We start from the raw sequence: 17763 nt of genomic DNA on the forward strand, positions 1-17763 counted from the left end.
TTAATTTACCTTTTTAAGAACTGTTTAAGGTTCCCGAGACGTTTTATTCTGCATCAAATTGCTTTTCTATGCACAAAAGGACCACCTGTTAAGGATATCGTGTAGAAATGTCCGCTACCTGTGTGATGACAGCAATTGAGTGATTGAATTATTCTCATATAGTTTCTGGGTTTTTTTTGCCCTGAAGATCAATTACAAATACGATTACAATAACTGGTTTAAAGGCATCGGCTGGAGCCCGCACGGCTCAATAGAAGTGGAGACAGCCAAGAAGGCTGGAGAGGTCCTGAATGAGCATAAATACAGGCAACACCCAGACACCATCAAGTTTACCAGTGTGCCTGACTCGATGGAAATGGTTCTGGCCAAGGGCAACTCACTGCAGCTGAATGACGTAAGTGTGTCTGAACATTAACTACAATTCACATTTATACAGGGCCCGTCACCTGGAGCAACGTTTCGGAGCACTTAACAGTGGCCGAGCCTGACCCCGAGCCCGGGGGAAAGGGAGGTGAGCGTAAGCACAGTCGAAGAGGAAGGTCGTTCATTTGTGATCTAAAAGAGGGGAAGTCGTGAGCTAAAAGTCTCAGAGAGGGATGCCGGATTTCTTTCTTCCTTAACATTTTAGTTACCCTGTCCACATCACGTGGCTTGTTACTTTAACTGGGAGAGACACTAGATGTGGCTTGTGCGCTCCCATCCAATTTCTGATCAACAGAGCCACTCTATGACTCAGCTAGTATGCAGAATGCTTTCTCCCACAGAAATTACACACGTCACACCATTTTGCAATGGATCATGTGAAGCGCTTATAGATGTCTCGACAACGTGATAAGGAGCTGTATCAAATTGCAAGTATTATTACGATGGGTCAGGAAAACCCTCTTTCTGTTTTTCCTCCACTCCCCGAATACCACGTTGTATGGGTAAAGAATTGCTAGCCTGAAGTGCCAGCTTGCCCATCACTTGGCCCAGCTCCGTCAATGGAAGCCTGGTGTGTTGTGACTCATGGCATTCATTGGCTTTGTTCCTCAGTTGCAGGCAACACACTTTTCAACAGCCAGCAGGTACCTTGTAGAGTTACACAGAGTGATAGGGCACTGAAACCAGAGAGAATTCTCATAGCCCAGCTCACCTAATGTTTGCCTAGTGTTTGCAGGTAATTGTTCAGAAGTTACGTGGCTTCCAACAGAAGAATAAACTTGTTTCTGTTAAACCCACTTGTTTTTTTATCTTACAGAAACTCTACAGATCTGGAGGAGAAAAGGTGAAACACAAGTACACCTTTCCCCACGACCTACCACAGTTCATCCAAGCCAGATACAACGCCACCAACATCAGCGATGTAAGGAACATCTTCCTTTGCAGTGATATTCTTACATTCTACAATCCTGCTCGCGCTCACAGACAAAATAGTCTTTCAGGCAAAGACCAGATGGAACTTTGTGGTCTCTTGTCTCTTTTCCGGTCAAGATTGCAATCCTTACCCACAGGAAACACTTCGCAGATGTTTATGAAGACAATTGTCAATTATTATTTTATTTCAATTAAAGGTGCTGCCATTCACTTCTTTTGCAGACATGCTACAAAGATGCCTGGCAGAAAACACTGGCTAAAGGTCACCACGTGCAGGCAAATGCCATCCCTATTGTTGCAGCCAAAGCATCAAGAAATATTGCTAGTGATGTGAGTATCTAGCAGTATCAAGACATGAGGTAGCGAATCTCCATAGTTTGCAACTTCCAGACTATCAATGGCAATCTATGCAGTTTCAGCTGGTTAGACTCCAGCAATCAGCCCAACCCACACTCTGGGGTCCCCAAGCCTTGGTTCTTGCCAACCTGCGCCTTATGCTTTCCGGTATTAGGTAATCAGGATGGGTCCCTCCAAGTAGAGAGTGCGCATTCCATTCCAACAATCTGTCTCAGGAATTTCCATGTGTAGGTGGGATGCCTGGAAATCTCAGCTTGTTTGGATACTCTTGAGCAACGGGGATGGGTTTCCGCATGTGTCAGACACCCGGCTGACCCAAAAAGAAAAAAAAACAAGAACGTTTTACAATACAACTCACAATTTAATCTTCAAGGTGTCAGCCTGGCTCACTTGATATCACTCTTGCCTCTGAGTCAAAAGATTGTGAATTCGGACCCCGCATTGGGACTTTGAACTCATAGTCTGGGCTGACACTGCCACATAGTGGTGTGGGAGCCTTCCATCTTTCTCATTTTGAAAACAAAAATGTATCTTCCACACCCCGCCCCAACCCACCCTCCCCCTTCAATGAATATCTATTATCAAGAGACATTTTCTTTGGGTGTTAGCTATCCCAAACTCAGATGCTAGCAAAGCTCATTGTGAAATCTAAAGATTTTATTCATTCTATTCGTGGAGCCCTGTAGCTTATTGGTTAGAGCACTCGTCTTGCAAGCGAGAGGACCTAGATTTGGTTCCCGGGCAGGGGGAAACGTTAGGCAAATTTTCTTACTCTGCACGTCTCTGTTTACCTAACAGTAAGCAGGAACCCAGTCATTAGTCAATTGGCAGATGGCTTTTCTGGGAGTCATAAACCCTTCCAAAAAAAGTCACTCAATGCACGACTGTTTGGGGACACAGCTGACTGCAATTGGCTGCTGCGTTTCGCCCACAAAATATACAATCATTTCACTTTACAGTATATTCTGTGAAGCGCTTTGAGATGTCTAGAAGACTTGATGAGGCGCTTTATCAAATGCAAGGATTATTATTATTTATTATTATTATTTATTTCAGTACAAATACAAACAGGCCTATGAAAAGGCCAGGGGCAAACACGTGGGCTTCCGAAGCCTGCAGGATGACCCCAAGTTGGTCCACTCCATGCATATAGCCAAGATGCAGTCTGACCGTGAGTACAAGAAAGACTACGAGAAGAGTAAGACCAAGTACCACACACCGGCGGACATGGTCAACATCACTGCTGCCAAACAGTCCCAGGACATTGCTAGCAACATCAACTACAAAAAACTGATCCATCACTACACCTACCTGCCCGATGCCATGAACCTGGAGCTGTCCAGAAACATGATGAACATCCAGAGCAACGTAAGTGCCCATGAAACCACAAAACTTGAAACTACAAATCGATAGTAGCTTTCAAAAAGGAATTGGAATAGGTACTTGAAAAGGAAACATTTGCGGGGCTATGGGGTAAGAGTGGGGGGAGTGGAACTCGTTGGTAGCTCTTTCAAAGAGTCGGCACCAACACGATGGGCCTAAAGGGCTTCCTTCTGTGCTGTAAGATTCTATGATCTATCTTCCCATTTTGTCCATGTGGTGAACCCACCAGTGCTCTAACCACAGTCTTATTATTATTTTTATTATTATATGAAACTTGGAATGAATTCAGGGGCTACTAAGTTCTTAGTAGAAACCAGAAAACTGGAGCATTATTTGTAAGGATAAAGCGAAGCTTTGGAATATTATTGGACAAAGTTTTTCTTCATTCTCGCAAATTATGATCCAGTTTTTTGTATCCCTTGAGTTCATTACAAGTTTCATATAGTTTTGCCACGACATTGGAGGTGTCTTCCTTTGTTATTTTACTGCAATATCAATGGGAAGCTGTGCGGTTTTAGCTGGTGTACCCCAACACACACTCTGGGGTCCCCTCAAGCCTTGGCTCTTGCCAAACTGCGCCTAATACTTGCTAGAATTAGGTCAGCAGGATACGTCCCTCTGGGGGGGGAGAGAGAGAGAGAGTGCACTTTCCATTCCAACAAACTATCTCTGGGATTTCCATGTGTAAGCGGGATGCACGGAATTCTCGGTTTGGATGCTCCTTTAACCATTATGATGGGTTTCCACATACGTCAGACACCCAGCCACCAAAAAAAAATTGTTTTCAACTGCAACAGTTGCAGCGAAATGCACTTAAAAGTTTTCTTCAATTCATCTGCCAGAATTTGTACAAACAAGATTACAATAACTGGGTGAAGGGTTTGGGCTGGATACCAATCGGCTCGGTGGACGTGGAGAAAGCCAAGAAGGCTGGAGACGTTCTGAATGAGCATAACTACAGACAGCACCCAGACACCATCAAATTCACCAGTGTGCCTGACTCGATGGAAATGGTTCTGGCCACAAGCAACTCCAAACAACTCAGTGATGTAAGTGCCCTTCCTTTCCCCTCTCTTTGAGACATCACAACGATGTGATAAGGCGCTATATCAAATGCAAGGATTATTATTATTATTTTGTGGGTATCATCCTTGGTTAATTCTCTTCTTGTCTTCCCTTTCAGCTCAACTACAAGAAATCCGGTGAAGAGGTGAAGCACAAATACACACTGAACCTCGACTACCCAGCTTTCCTACAAGCAAAGGTCAATGCTTTCAACTTGAGTGAGGTGCGTAATTCATTTGCAAATTTGAGTTTAGTATTGTTATGCTTGGAGGCGTCGCTAATTGGGTGTAAAATAATTTTCCTCGCTTTCTCTTTTGAAGAACCGCTACAAGCACAATTGGCAGAAATCCCTGGCTAAAGGCTATGACTTGCGATCAGATGCCATTACGATCAAAGCGGCCAAAGCTTCAAGAAACATTGCGAGTGATGTGAGTACAGTGGTTTCTCTCCCCTCCTTCACCCACTCCTAAACCGCCCTCCCCCACCCCTCAATCAAATTGATCACTTAACAACTTGGTATTCAGTGAATAACCAAGAAAGGTTTTTTTTAATGAATGGTCTTAAATTCCCCAAAATAATCTATTGTGCAATCTTCTTGGATCAAATCAAACATGAATTTATACAGAAAGGAATATATTTCCTTGTGGTAAATCAGTGGCACTTGCTTAATCATACTCAATGTTTGAAGTCCAGTAGCATATTGGTTAGAGCACTTGCTCCCAAGCGAGAAGACCTGGGTTCGATTCCTAGACAGGGCGAAACCTTAGGCAAGTTTCCTTACTCCACAACATTAATGTATCAATGTATCCTTCCAGTACAAGTACAAGGAGGCCTACGAAAAGGCCAGGGGCAAACACGTGGGCTTCCGAAGCCTGCTGGACGATCCCAAGCTGGTCCACTCCATGCATATCGCCAAGATGCAGTCTGACCGTGAGTACAAGAAAGACTACGAGAAGAGTAAGACCAAGTACCACACGCCGGCGGACATGGTCAACATCACCGCTGCCAAACAGTCCCAGGATATCGCTAGCAACATCAACTACAAAAAACTGATCCACCACTACACCATCCTGCCCGATGCCATGAGCCTGGAGCTGTCCAGGAAAATGATGAACATCCAGAGTGATGTAAGGAAACCCCTCTCTTAGCGTGTGAAATAAATCGTGGATAAGTCCAGTTTCTCTGTTGGAACTTACCTCTCCATTTTCATCACCATAAAGTAGTGGTTACCGCACCCCTGCCTCACAAGCGAGAGGACCCGGGTTCATTTCCCGGGCTAGGCAAAACCTTAAACACACGCCTCTGTTTACCTAGCAGTAAGTAGGAACCCGGTAGCTAGTCGATTGGTGGATGACTGTCCCAGGGATAATAATTCCTTCCAAAAAAATAATAATAATTTGGTCACTCAATCCACGACTGTTTGTGGGACACTGCTGTGAACAATTGGCTGCTGCGTTTCGCCCAGAAATACACGGGTCAATCCACTTTTCGATATAATCTGTGAAGAGCTTTGGGATGTCTCAGTGACATGGTCAGGCGCTATATCAAATGCAAGTATTATTATAATAATCATTATTATTTACTGCATTTCTCTCTTCAATGTGTCTTCTTCCCCCACTCCCCTGCAGAACAATTACAAAGCAGATTACAATAACTGTTTGAGAGGCATTGGTTGGATTCCAGCCGGTTCCCTGGATGTTGAGAAGGCCAGGAAATCAACGGATATAGCAAGTGAGAGGAAATACCGCCAGCACCCAGATACCTTTCCATTCACAAGCGTCACTGATTCTCTTGAACTTGTTCTGGCCAAAGCTAATGCAGACATTATGAACAAGGTGGGTATTCAAGTTAGGTATTCAAGTTCACGTTGGAAAGTGTACGGGCTCGGCTGACATTCCAATGGAGCGCTGGGTTTATTGAGATCCATAGCTGTCTGTTTGTTGCATACATGAGGGAGAAGGAAATAGAGGGGAATGAGAGAGGAGCTTAGGAGGGTCAGAAGCTCGACTGGGGTATAAACACCGACACGGACTGGTTGGGTGGAATGGTCTGTTTCTATGCTGTAGCATTCACCCACAAAATACACAGTCAATCCACTTTACAATGTATTCTGTGAAGTGCTTAGAGACGTCTCAATGGCGTGATAAGGTGTACGTCAAATGCGAGAATTATTACTAATGAGACAAGAGGTTTGAAGATCAGCATTATGATGAGCTAAGGGGGTGAAGTTTTCAGTGTCCTAAAGAAGATTGTCAAAATTGTACTCCTCCACAGTTTCTAAGCCTTGACACTAATTCTTCTGATTTCTTTATTGACAGAAATTATATACTGGAGAATGGGAAAAAGCCAAGACCAAGGTCCATATTATGCCAGACGCACCAGAGTTTGTGTTGTCCAGATATAACCAGCACAACATGAGTGAGGTATGTGGCTACTCACATCACCATAAAGATAACAGCTGCTTTCGATAAGTCACCTCGCAAAGTGATTAATTTGCAATTGAACTACCAATGGTACAGTAAAACTCGCGCAAGTGTGATCTGTATAAATCGTACACAAGTAGTACACAAAATATACAGTCAGTTCACTTCACAGTATATTCTGTGAAGCGCTTTGAGATGTCTCGAAGATGTGATGAGGCGCTATATCAAATGCAAGGATTATTATTATTATCTACCCAAGTCCCATTAAATTTCTGTAACTTATGTGAGTTTTACATAACTCATACTTTGCATATAAGTCATATTAAATGGTCGAAACTGATACGACTTATGTGAGGTTGACAGTAAAACAAAAGTTCCCAGTCTTCAAACTGATTGATTCATTCATTCATTAATTCATTCATTCATTCATTAAAAAGTGAAGTAATGAACTTGTTGATTTAAAGTGACAGCTCTCATTTTGTCCGTGTCGTTTTTCTCTTTTAGAAAATGTACAGATCGGGCTGGGAGGAATCGAAGAAGAAGGGTTACAACCTGATGCCTGATGCCATTTCAATAAAGGCTGCAAAGAAAACAGGGGACATTGCCAGCAATGTAAGTTTCCTTCAATAACTTTGCTTCAAAATCACAACCTACATTACAAATCCAGTGAATCGCTTTAAGACTTCCTGTAAGGATTATTATTCTTGTTATTATTGTCAATAATAAATATGCCCTAGATAGTAAACTCCAGCATTCATCCCAACGTGCACACCCTGAGCTCCCCAAGTCTCAGCTCTTGCCAACCTGCGCCAAACGCTCTCGGCAATTAGGCAACTAGGGTGGGTCCCTGCGGGGAGAGAGAGAGCACGCTCCATTCCTGGCACAGGGAAGTTTCCACGTGTGGGTGGCATACAACATGTGGAACTCTCAGTCTGGTCTCAAGACCTTTTTATCACGCTTTCAATCATCTTCCCTCTTCCACGCCGCCTTGCCCTCCACTCCTCTTTGATCAGAACCCGCAGCTCAGGTGCAAACCCCTCCCGACATCATAGGCATTACGTAAATGCAATTTTTTNGTTGTTCTTGTTGGTCTGGATAGCCGTAAGCGTGGGCGATGAGTTTCCACCTGTGTCAGACATGCTGTACAATTGCAAGTTGTTGTTGTAAGTTCTGTTTCACTGAGTTCAGTCCCGATCCTCGCTCTTGATTTCAGTATAAGTACAAGCTGGCGTATGAGAAGGAGAAGGGCAAGCAAATTGGTTTCCGTAGCCTGCAGGACGATCCCAAGCTTGTGCACTTCATGCAAGTGGCCAAGATGCAGTCGGATCGCGAATACAAGAAAGCTTACGAAAAGACTAAAACCAAGTACAAGACCCCCTTGGACATGTTCAGCATCACAGCCGCAAAGACCTCCCAGGATCTGGTCAGCAACATCCACTACAAGAAGCTTATCCACAATTACATGGTCCTGCCTGATTCCATAAGCATGAAACTGGCGAGGAACATGATGAACATACAGAGCGATGTAAGTCACTATGTGGGGCATTGGGGGGTGGTGGTGGGGGGTGAAGTTGAACGACACTGGAATGAGAAATTCTCAATGGAATCTACGAGACAGTTTTGTTTTTTTTGGCCTTGAGATTTAAGGTTTTTTCGTAAATCCATTCCATGCGTAAATCCATTGATCAATAATAAATATTCCCCAGATATTAAGATATGAAACGCCAGCAGTTATTCCCAATGTACGCCCCCTGAGCTCGCCAAGTCTCGGCTATTGCCAACGTGCACCGAATACTCTCGGGTGCACCAAATACTCTCACAATCAGGGTGAGAGAGAGAGAGAGGCGTAGGAAATATCCATACTACCTAATCCAATTTTTGCCACCAACACCATGACAAAGTCAAGTTCGCATTTGTGACTGGTTCCATGCCTTTGGAGCCATTCACAAAAAAACAGCCAAGTTATGAAAGAGACACTTTGGCAAATCTTAGACCAAGAGCTACGGGGAGAGAAGGAATTTTTCCATCTGAGCACAAAAGGTTTGACGACGGATTTTAATACAAAAAAAGTGTGTAGAATATAAATTAGGAATTTTGCCAGTTTCTGTGTTTTTTGATGCAAAGCAAAAATGCAGTCGGGTTAGCAAAATGTCAATAGTGTTGTCGATTTAGGGTCAAACTACATAAATCTGCTATTATTTTGTCAGGTATGCTCTGCTCCTGAATAAGAAAGCAACTGATGTACAATTTATATGACATTGACATCATCATAGGGAAAAAAAAATCATAGAAAACATCAAACATTTGATCTCATCCCTCCAGTCCACTCTCTCTCCCATCACAACATCAAGCTTCTCTTTGTTTTTACAAAATCAGTCCCCTTGTCCTGGTCTCAACTGCCCTTCCTCGCAAGCAACCTGTTCCAGTTGTTAACTACCCTTTCGGTAAAGAAAAACATCCTGGTGTCTGTCCTGGTAATTGTCTGCTGAAACTCTAAACCCAATTCTTTTCATTCTACTATCTTGGTGCGTCCAATTGTCTTGCATTACTTTTTCAATTCCATTCAAAATTTGATATAGCTCTACGAGGTCCTAATGGAGTTGAGTTATAGATCAGCCATGATCTAATAGAATGGCGGAACAAGCTCAAGGGGCTGAATGTCCTACTCCTGTTTCGATGTTTCCCTCTGAATCATCTACTAAACAATGTGGAAGGGAGGAGGGGTGAGGGGTGGGGGTGGTGGGGAAGGGAAAACGCCATCAGGAATGAAATCTCAGTGGCAATAACACTCCAAGAATGCTGTTGTTAAACCTGTCCCTTCCCTTTGCTGTTTCAGAACCTCTACAAGTCAGAGTACAATGATTTCATGAAGGGCATCGGCTGGTTTCCCGATGGCTCAGTGGACCACGAAAAGAACAAGAAAGCGTCAAGTTTGATAAGCGAGAAAAACTACCGGCAGCACCCGGAAAACTTCAAGTTCACAATCATGACTGATTCCATTCCCTTCGAGCTGGCCAAGTCTAACAGCCAGATTATGAATGCGGTAAGTAGTAATACTAATATAATAATAGAATTTATAATGTGTAATAATAAATTATAACAATATAAACAATATAATAATATATAATATTTGTTTTTTCTCCTCCCTCCCTCCCCCTTAACCTCACTCTTAATCTTTTGTGCTCCCCCCCGGCTCCCACCCCTGCAGCAATCATACAAAGTTGCCTGGGAGAAAGACAAGACTAAGATTCACGTGATGCCCGACACGCCTGAAATCATTCTCGCCAAAGCGAACCAATACAACATGAGTCAGGTAAGAAGAGAGGCGATGCTGAAAACATATATTGGCTCTATTTTTGAGTACTCGCAAGATCCTATTATAAGAACACAAGAATTTGCCGAGGGAAAGAAGACTAAGGTCCATCCTGTTTGCTTTCCACCATCCTGGCAGTCGCATGACATGTTGTGTCCCAGACTATATACTATAACCTGAGATATTATTTACTAACAGAAATCTATCTAATTTGTCCTTGAAAGAAACAACACTTTCTGCTTCCACCGTCTCCCCAAGGAGCCTGTCCATTCGTTTACTACTCGCTCACTGAAGTAGTGTTGCCGCAGATTTGTTCTGAATTTACCCCCCTTTCAATCGCAGAATGATTATATTACATTATATTGCAGTACAATGTTATACCGTGCTTCAGTACAGGGCGGTGTATTTATGGTAGTCCGGAAAAGGCACGACTACACTGCCAGCTTGTGGCGCAGAGGGCCTTCTGGGATATTGCTGGAAATAGTTGCCAGCTTCCTGATGAACTGCGATCAATGAGTCACCAGTGACCCCAGAAGTGCTGACCCCGTAGTGTCCATTTTGTTTTAGTGCGGCCAAGGGATGTGTTGTGTTACACCTGGAGGCGCGTGGAACGCCCTATCGTACAGTAATGGCTGCTCCCTTTGGGACCACGAGGCAGCCACACGCAACGCGGGGTGGGGGAATGTATTGTTGCAGATTGCGCTGTTTCCGGTCACGGTATATTGATCCATTGCCTCTCTTATAGAAAATGTACAGGCAAAGTATGGAAGACTCAAAGAAGAAGGGTTATGACCTGCGTGTGGATGCCATCCCTATCAAAGCTGCCAAAAAATCGAGAGATATCGCAAGTGATGTAAGTGACAAGCTTCCACTCACGAAACATGTAACTAGATTTACACAGGCCCTGTGTCGGAGATGGAGGGATGGGTTGGGAGGAGCAGTGCTGCATTGTAAGAGGTACCATCCTTTGGATGAGATGTTAAACTGAGGTCTGGTCTTCCTGTCCAGGTGGACATTAAAGATCCCGCGGCACTATTCGGAAAGAGGGTTGAGTTTCCCCCAGTATCCTGACCAGCAATCCCTACCAGGATACAATTGGACATTGACTTGGTTGGAGAACATTGTTAGACGTGAACTGGCAGCTGTGTTCACCTGCAGAATACAGTCATAGTAAATCCTGTGAAGCCGTTTCAGATGCTCCCATGATGTGAAAGGCACTATATGAAATGCAAGAAATATTATTATTATTATGTTATTACAGCTTTGATCACTCCGTAGAGGTAGTTTCTGAGTGGTTTTCAGTGATGGGTTAGCCAGACCAATAGCACTGCCACATTACACTTGAATGGATGTTACGTTTCTTAGTATGTTTGAACTTCCCAAAATAACTACTTTCTGCAGGAGGTGAATATTTTGTGCACCGAGTATCTTGTCAAACCATTTCTGAATTGTCTTATTAACAGTCCCATCTGCACCAATGATTATAGGAACTATGCTTGTCTTGTAATACCACATGCATCCTCATTTATTATTATTATTTCCATCACTATTATCACCATTATTATTATTATTGCTAGCCCCATCCCAAATTCAACACCTTGAGGCTTGATGGAGCTTGAGAAATTGCCTTTGTGAATCTAGCTCTTTATGACCATTGATTTCTTACAGTACAAATATAAGAGCGCTTACGAAAAGGACAGAGGAAAGCATATTGGTTTCCGCAGCCTACAGGACGACCCCAAACTGGTCCATTACATGAACGTTGCCAAGATGCAGTCAGACCGTGAGTATAAGAAAAACTACGAGAAGAGTAAGACCCGGTACCACACGCCGGTGGACATGCTCAGTGTGATCGCTGCCAAGAAGTCCCAGGAAGTGAACACCAACATCAACTACAAGCAAGAGTTCCGCAAGTACACTTACCTGCCGGATGCCGTCAACCTGGAACTCTGCAAGCACATGATGGCGATACAGAGCGATGTAAGAACAGTGTCGGTCTTTAGACAGTTGTTTTGACTCCTAATTGAGCTTCGGGAGCATAGCGGGAAAATATTCTGTGCGGGTGGGGGGGCTGAGCTGAGTTGAGTTCTCCTCATACATCCTAATTGCGTTTCGCTGAAGACTGTGGAATGCAGGTGTGGTCTCTGTCTGTTTGTCTGCCAAGCTTTCCCACTGCTTTTCCCTACCCGTTAAGGTTTGGGCTTGCAGGGTTAACAGGAGCTGAGTGGGATGATTCCCTGATCCCCAGTGACTGGTCTGCCCTTCCAGGTCCTGCCTTTGAGCAAAGTTGGCTGGGTTGTCATCAGCAGTGCCTTGGAATACTGCGGACCTGGTACAGGAACCGGATTGCCGAGACCGCCAGCTGACTCGATTCCGACATTCCATTGCCGGGCATGTCATCTTGGAGCCAGTTAGCTCCAAGGACACCCCACTTACCTCCCACCCGAATCTAGATAGACATCCTTCACTATTAGTCGCTGTTCAACATTAGCAGCTTAAAGCAAAGACTGGGTATTGCATTTCCTGTGAACCTGCTTGGCTCCATTTTACCTAACAACTGTAGAGATTACGGACCATCGAGTGCCGTTTGTTGTCTTTGTGTTGCTAGAACAAATACAAGACGGACCTCGAGTGGCTGAAGGGCATCGGGTGGAGCCCGGTCGGCTCGCTGGATGTTGAAAAGGCCAAGAAGGCGACGGAGATTATCAGCGAGAAAAACTACAGGCAGCGGCCAGATAGTTTCAAGCACACCACCTTGAGTGACTCCGTGGAAATGGTCCTGGCCAAAGCGAATTCAGAAGCAATGAACAAGGTGGGGCATCGTGGAGAGTGCGTCATATTGACAAGTTGAAAGCAACCAACTGCAGCTTGTTTGAGTGCTTCCAATTATTATGAAAACAATATACAGTGGAGCCCCATAAACTAGTGGTTAGCGCGCTGGACTGTGCTTATGGTCACTTGCCTCTGATTTGGCATTGTGCTCAACCCCGTCAAGCGTTCTGAGACGCTACCCTGCTGGAGGGACGCTGTGTAAATACAAGTTGTTGTTGTCTCTCTCAAGGTGCCAGGTAGAGCTTTCCAACTACAACTCCCTACCAGTCCCTCTCATGTATAAGCAAATCTCCTTCTGCGTTCTCTAGACAAGCCCTGTAGGTCAGTGGTTAGAGCGCTCACCTCACGAGCGAGAGGATCAGGGTTCGATTCCTGGGCGCGGCAATACCTCAGGAAAGTTTCCTTACTCCACGCTCGACTGTTAGTCGATTGGTGGATCGCTTTCTGGGGCGTATTAATCCTATAAAATAAAATTCAATCCACAACTGTTTGTGGGACACTTCTGCCGGGTTTAACCCACAAAATGCATAGTCTTTACAATATATTCTGTGAAGCGCTTTGAGACATCTCAATGATTTGATAAGATATTATATCAAATGGAACAATTAATATTATTTGAATCTCAGCAATGACGGTACAGTTTTCAGATCGAGAATGGGAATGAATTGCAGTTGAATCTTTTCCGGGTTCAATGAAAATTGTTCAGGATTCACTTGTTTATCCCTTTTGTTTAAACACAGCACCAGTACGTACAAGACTGGGAGAAAGACAAGATCAAGGTTCACATGATGATGGACACTCCAGAGATTTTACAAGCCAATGCCAATAAAATCACCTACAGCGACGTAAGGCAAACCCAAGAAACGGTTCTATCATTAAAAAGAATGACAGATTTAAGATTCTAATCCGCAGCATTTAAACACGAGCAATCTTTTTCCTGTTGTTTCTTTGCAGAATTTGTACAAACAGGCTTGGCTGGAATCCAAGAAAAAGGGATATGTCTTGACACCTGACGCAATCTCAGTAAAGGCAGCCAAAACCTGCCAAGCTATCGCAAGCGACGTAAGTCAGAACAAGCTTTGTCTCAGAAGAAATCCCATGCTAAATGTTGCTCGTCGACCACCCTCGTTATCACCTTCAATTCTATGAAATGTTGACCTGACATCAATCATAAACACAATCAGATAGTGCTTCCACTCAATCACTGGGAACTTCTATTTCATCCCCAGAGGCTGATCTGAAGGCATCCTCCTTAGGCAATTCAGTATCAGCTGAAATACAGTTGTTGAACGTAAAATACAATACAATTTGCATTCATATAATCTTGTCAGATTATATGAGGTACGTCTTGATATCGACCTTGAATGATGGGAGGGAGGAGACGAGTTGGTGAGACTCTGGAACTCAAAACCGGGCTGTTGATGGTGGGGCAGATAGTGGGGGGGGACAAGAAACAGGCTGGACTTTGCTGAGTGAAGGGAGCGACAGGGTCCTTAGGGTTGAGGACGGTTGCAGAGGTTGAGACCGTGGAGGGATTGGAAAATGAGAAAGTGGGTCTTGAACTCAATCTGCTTGATGAACATGTGGAAAAGTGTCTTGGCAGCTGAAAAGGGAGTGGGGGGAGGTAGGTGGGGGTAGATGTAGCATAGATATCCACTGAAAAGCAGTTTCACACCTAAGAACATTATTTAGTCTCAATCAGTTGTTTTCTATAATGAATGACTTATCCGGGAAATAACTGGGCTTGCTTGAGAGATTGGCAAAGTTGGCTTTATTACTTTACTTAGCGAGTAGCAGTGAATATTTACAATTGTGTTGCAGTACAAGTACAAGACGGGTTACCGCAAGCAGGTAGGTCACCACGTGGGATGCCGTGACATTCAGGACGACCCCAAGATGGTCTGGTCGATGCATGTGGCCAAGATTCAGAGCGACAGGGAGTACAAGAAGGACTTTGAGAAGAGCAAGACCAAGTACAACATGCCGGTGGACACCCTGGACAACCTGTTGGCCAAGAAATGCCAGACTCTGGTCAGCGACATTGACTACAGACACCACCTGCACCAGTGGACCTGTCTGCCCGACCAGAACGACGTGATCCTGGCGCGGAAGGCCTACAACTTGCAGAGCGATGTAAGTTACTCGAAACAAACTTTACGTTGTTAATTGCATAGTACAGATGTAATTTGAGACATGACATGTATGGTTGGAAGAAATAGGCACCTTTGGATCTCAGGTTCCCGAAGTTTCCACTGTGATGGTAGACTAATCCATACAGAATTAATTGCTATCAACATCTCCATTATTGCAGCATGTGACTACCAGAATGAAACGCTGGAACACTCTTCTATCCTTCTGCCTTGCCCCATCCTTCCCCATATTCAGGTCGTGCCTGAAGAACTTCCTCTTCAACCGTGCCTATGGTCATCTCCCCCTTCCCACCAGCTCGACATAATATTAGTTGAGAACATCAGAGAAAACAAATTGACAGGAGACTTGTTCAGGGTCTTTTTATGATAACGTTGCCTTTTTTTGTGGCGTATTAAGACTAAGGTACAGGTTAAAGAGTACTGTTTGATCTTGTGTGCTTGCAGATCTTGTACAAACTAGACATGCAGTGGCTGAAGGGAATCGGCTGGAATATTGCAGGATCGCTGGATGTGGAAAAAGCCAAAAAAGCCGGAGAGATCCTGAGCGAGCATAAATATCGGCAGCACCCAGCCACCTTGAAATTCACCTGCGATCCCGAATCAATGGATCTGGTTCTAGCTAAGAGCAATGCACTGATACTGGACAAGGTAAGAACGTCTTAAGTCAGTTGACTTGCCGTCAACTCCTATATTAAGTAAGATTTTTTGCAATTGAAAGTAAGTTGTTGATCACTTCACTTCATTTGACGACCAGCAGTTTCTTTGTCTCTGCATTGGGAGCAATGGCAGCAGTGACACTCTGGGACGTTATCCTGTGTGAGGGGTGCTATATAAATACAAGTTGTTGTTGTTGTTGACAAGCAAGCACGGAGGTTTGGACAATCTGTGGTTCTCCGTTTCTCTTATGCATAACCTCCACGCTGGTGGTTGTTTTGTGTCGGAGTCAGAAGTCTGTGGGTTGAATCCCAGTATCCAGCCTTGAGCTCAGTCGAGGCTGACACCCAAGGACAATGCTGGGGTTTGTGATATATTGTTGAAAGCGCCATGCTTTTCGACACCACGTTAAACAGAGGTCCCTTCTACCTGTTCAGGCGAATGTTAAAGATTCCATGGTGACACCATTCGCAAAGAGAAGGGAGTTTCTCCCAGTTCTCCTGGCCAGCAAAGCTCCAGATAACTTGATTACAGCTGTTTGTTGGACATTTCAATGTGCAAATCGTTTGTTGCGTTTGCCAAAACTACACAGTCACCACACTTTACAGAATTACCTGTGAAGCATTTTGATATTATAGGCACTTTATCGAATGCAAGAACGATTATTATTATTATACTCATTATTTTATTATTAAAGTTTAAATCACTCTGTAGAGGTAGCTGGTAAGTGATTTTCAGTGGTGGGTCAACCAGACCAATAACACTGCCACATTACATATGAATTGGATGTTACTCAGGATGTTTGAACTTCCTAAAATAGTTAGTTTTTGCAGGAGGTTGATGTTTGGTTCACCAGGTATTTTGCCAAATGATTTCTGAACAGTATTATTCTTAACAGTCCCATTTATTATTATTATATACTAATTATTATTATATACTTCATCAGGGTAACCTGCTGGGCTTTATAACTATAGTTATTGTCAATGCTATGCGTAGATTGGAGGTGGCGTTTCCCTGTGTGTGTTGAATACCCTGATGATTTCTTTTTTTCCCCTTCGCTCTTGCGACAGAAACGTTACACAGAGGCCTGGGAGAAAGACAAGACAAAGGTTCATGTCACAGCTGATGCTCCTGAGATCCAGCTGGCAAAAGTAAACTCGTTTAACATTAGCGAAGTAAGTGAGACGTGTGTGTACAATTCCAGGTGAATTTAGGATTAGAATAGGCGGGGGCAGGTGGGCAAGACAGGAATTAGCTTAGTCTCTCTCTTATACTGTAAAGTGAATTGACTTTATATTTTGTGTTTCGCCAGCACAAACAGTCAATTTGCTTTACAGTACATTCTGTGAAGCGCTATCAGACGTCCAGAAGACGTAATAAGGCGCTATATCAAATGCAAGGATTATTATTATTGTTATGAAGCGCTCCGGGACGCTAGCCCACATAAATGCAAGTTGTTGTTGATGTTATTTATCGAACATTAGGATTATTGTCATGAGCCTTTACACTACATTTATGGGCAGGTACATCCCCTGTACCTGCCCATAAAAGAGCAAACATACATGTTTTATGTCCGTGAATGTTCATCGTATTCACCCTGGAAATTTCAGTTAGTCTTAGTCTGCGAGAACATTTTGGCTAAAGAATTTAAGACGATGAGCAGATTTGTGGAGAATTCTCAAACGAGGCCTTCAGTAACTTCAATAACTGGAGAACCTTTAAATAAAATGTAGTCACTCAATCCACGACTGTTTGTGGGGACGCTGCTGTGTGCAATTGGCTGCCGTATTTTGCCCACAAAATATACAGTCAATCCACTTTACAGTATATTCTGTGAAGCGCTTTGAGACGTCTCAACGATGTGATAAGGCGCTACATCAAATGCAAGGATTATTATTATGAAACCTGTTTTCTCTTTGAGTAACTGCAAAAAATGGCTTCCACATTCAGGCAGAATTCAACATGTTTCCACAGTTTTAAGAAAACAAAAATTGGACTTGCAGTATAAGACCAGGTGGCATTTTGGATCTCGGTGCATCCAATAGCTAAACCCAATTAATACCAACTGTTCAATGTGTCTGACAGAAAATGTACAAACTGGGATACGAAGAGTTAAAGAAGAAAGGTTACGACCTCACAGGCGATGCCATTTCCATCAAACTCGCAAAAGCTTCCAGGGACATCGCCAGCGATGTACGTAAGAGTAGGTTTCATGTCGATTTTACCTCCG

General features: G+C 43.7%; 1 protein-coding gene across 25 annotated transcripts in view; it reads left to right on the top strand.

The window, feature by feature from the left end:
- neb (nebulin) overlaps positions 1-17763 on the top strand; it is a 131180-nt gene that overhangs the window by 32133 nt on the left and 81284 nt on the right. For 24 of the 25 annotated variants that reach the window (XM_007896321.2, XM_007896305.2, XM_007896301.2 and 21 more), the window contains 23 exons: positions 188-394; positions 1241-1345; positions 1579-1686; positions 2770-3081; positions 3939-4145; positions 4280-4384; positions 4482-4589; positions 4977-5288; positions 5790-5996; positions 6480-6584; positions 7089-7196; positions 7798-8109; positions 9421-9627; positions 9793-9897; positions 10643-10750; positions 11566-11877; positions 12506-12709; positions 13470-13574; positions 13684-13791; positions 14551-14862; positions 15324-15527; positions 16604-16708; positions 17619-17726. In XM_007896321.2, the coding sequence (XP_007894512.2) occupies positions 188-394; positions 1241-1345; positions 1579-1686; positions 2770-3081; positions 3939-4145; positions 4280-4384; positions 4482-4589; positions 4977-5288; positions 5790-5996; positions 6480-6584; positions 7089-7196; positions 7798-8109; positions 9421-9627; positions 9793-9897; positions 10643-10750; positions 11566-11877; positions 12506-12709; positions 13470-13574; positions 13684-13791; positions 14551-14862; positions 15324-15527; positions 16604-16708; positions 17619-17726 (4074 nt within the window). The remainder of the gene's footprint in view (positions 1-187; positions 395-1240; positions 1346-1578; positions 1687-2769; positions 3082-3938; positions 4146-4279; positions 4385-4481; positions 4590-4976; positions 5289-5789; positions 5997-6479; positions 6585-7088; positions 7197-7797; positions 8110-9420; positions 9628-9792; positions 9898-10642; positions 10751-11565; positions 11878-12505; positions 12710-13469; positions 13575-13683; positions 13792-14550; positions 14863-15323; positions 15528-16603; positions 16709-17618; positions 17727-17763) is intronic. The other variant, XM_007896317.2, reaches the window with a different exon arrangement.

This window comes from Callorhinchus milii, unplaced genomic scaffold, assembly GCF_018977255.1.
Source record: "Callorhinchus milii isolate IMCB2004 unplaced genomic scaffold, IMCB_Cmil_1.0 Scaffold6, whole genome shotgun sequence".
Taxonomy (NCBI): domain Eukaryota; kingdom Metazoa; phylum Chordata; class Chondrichthyes; order Chimaeriformes; family Callorhinchidae; genus Callorhinchus; species Callorhinchus milii.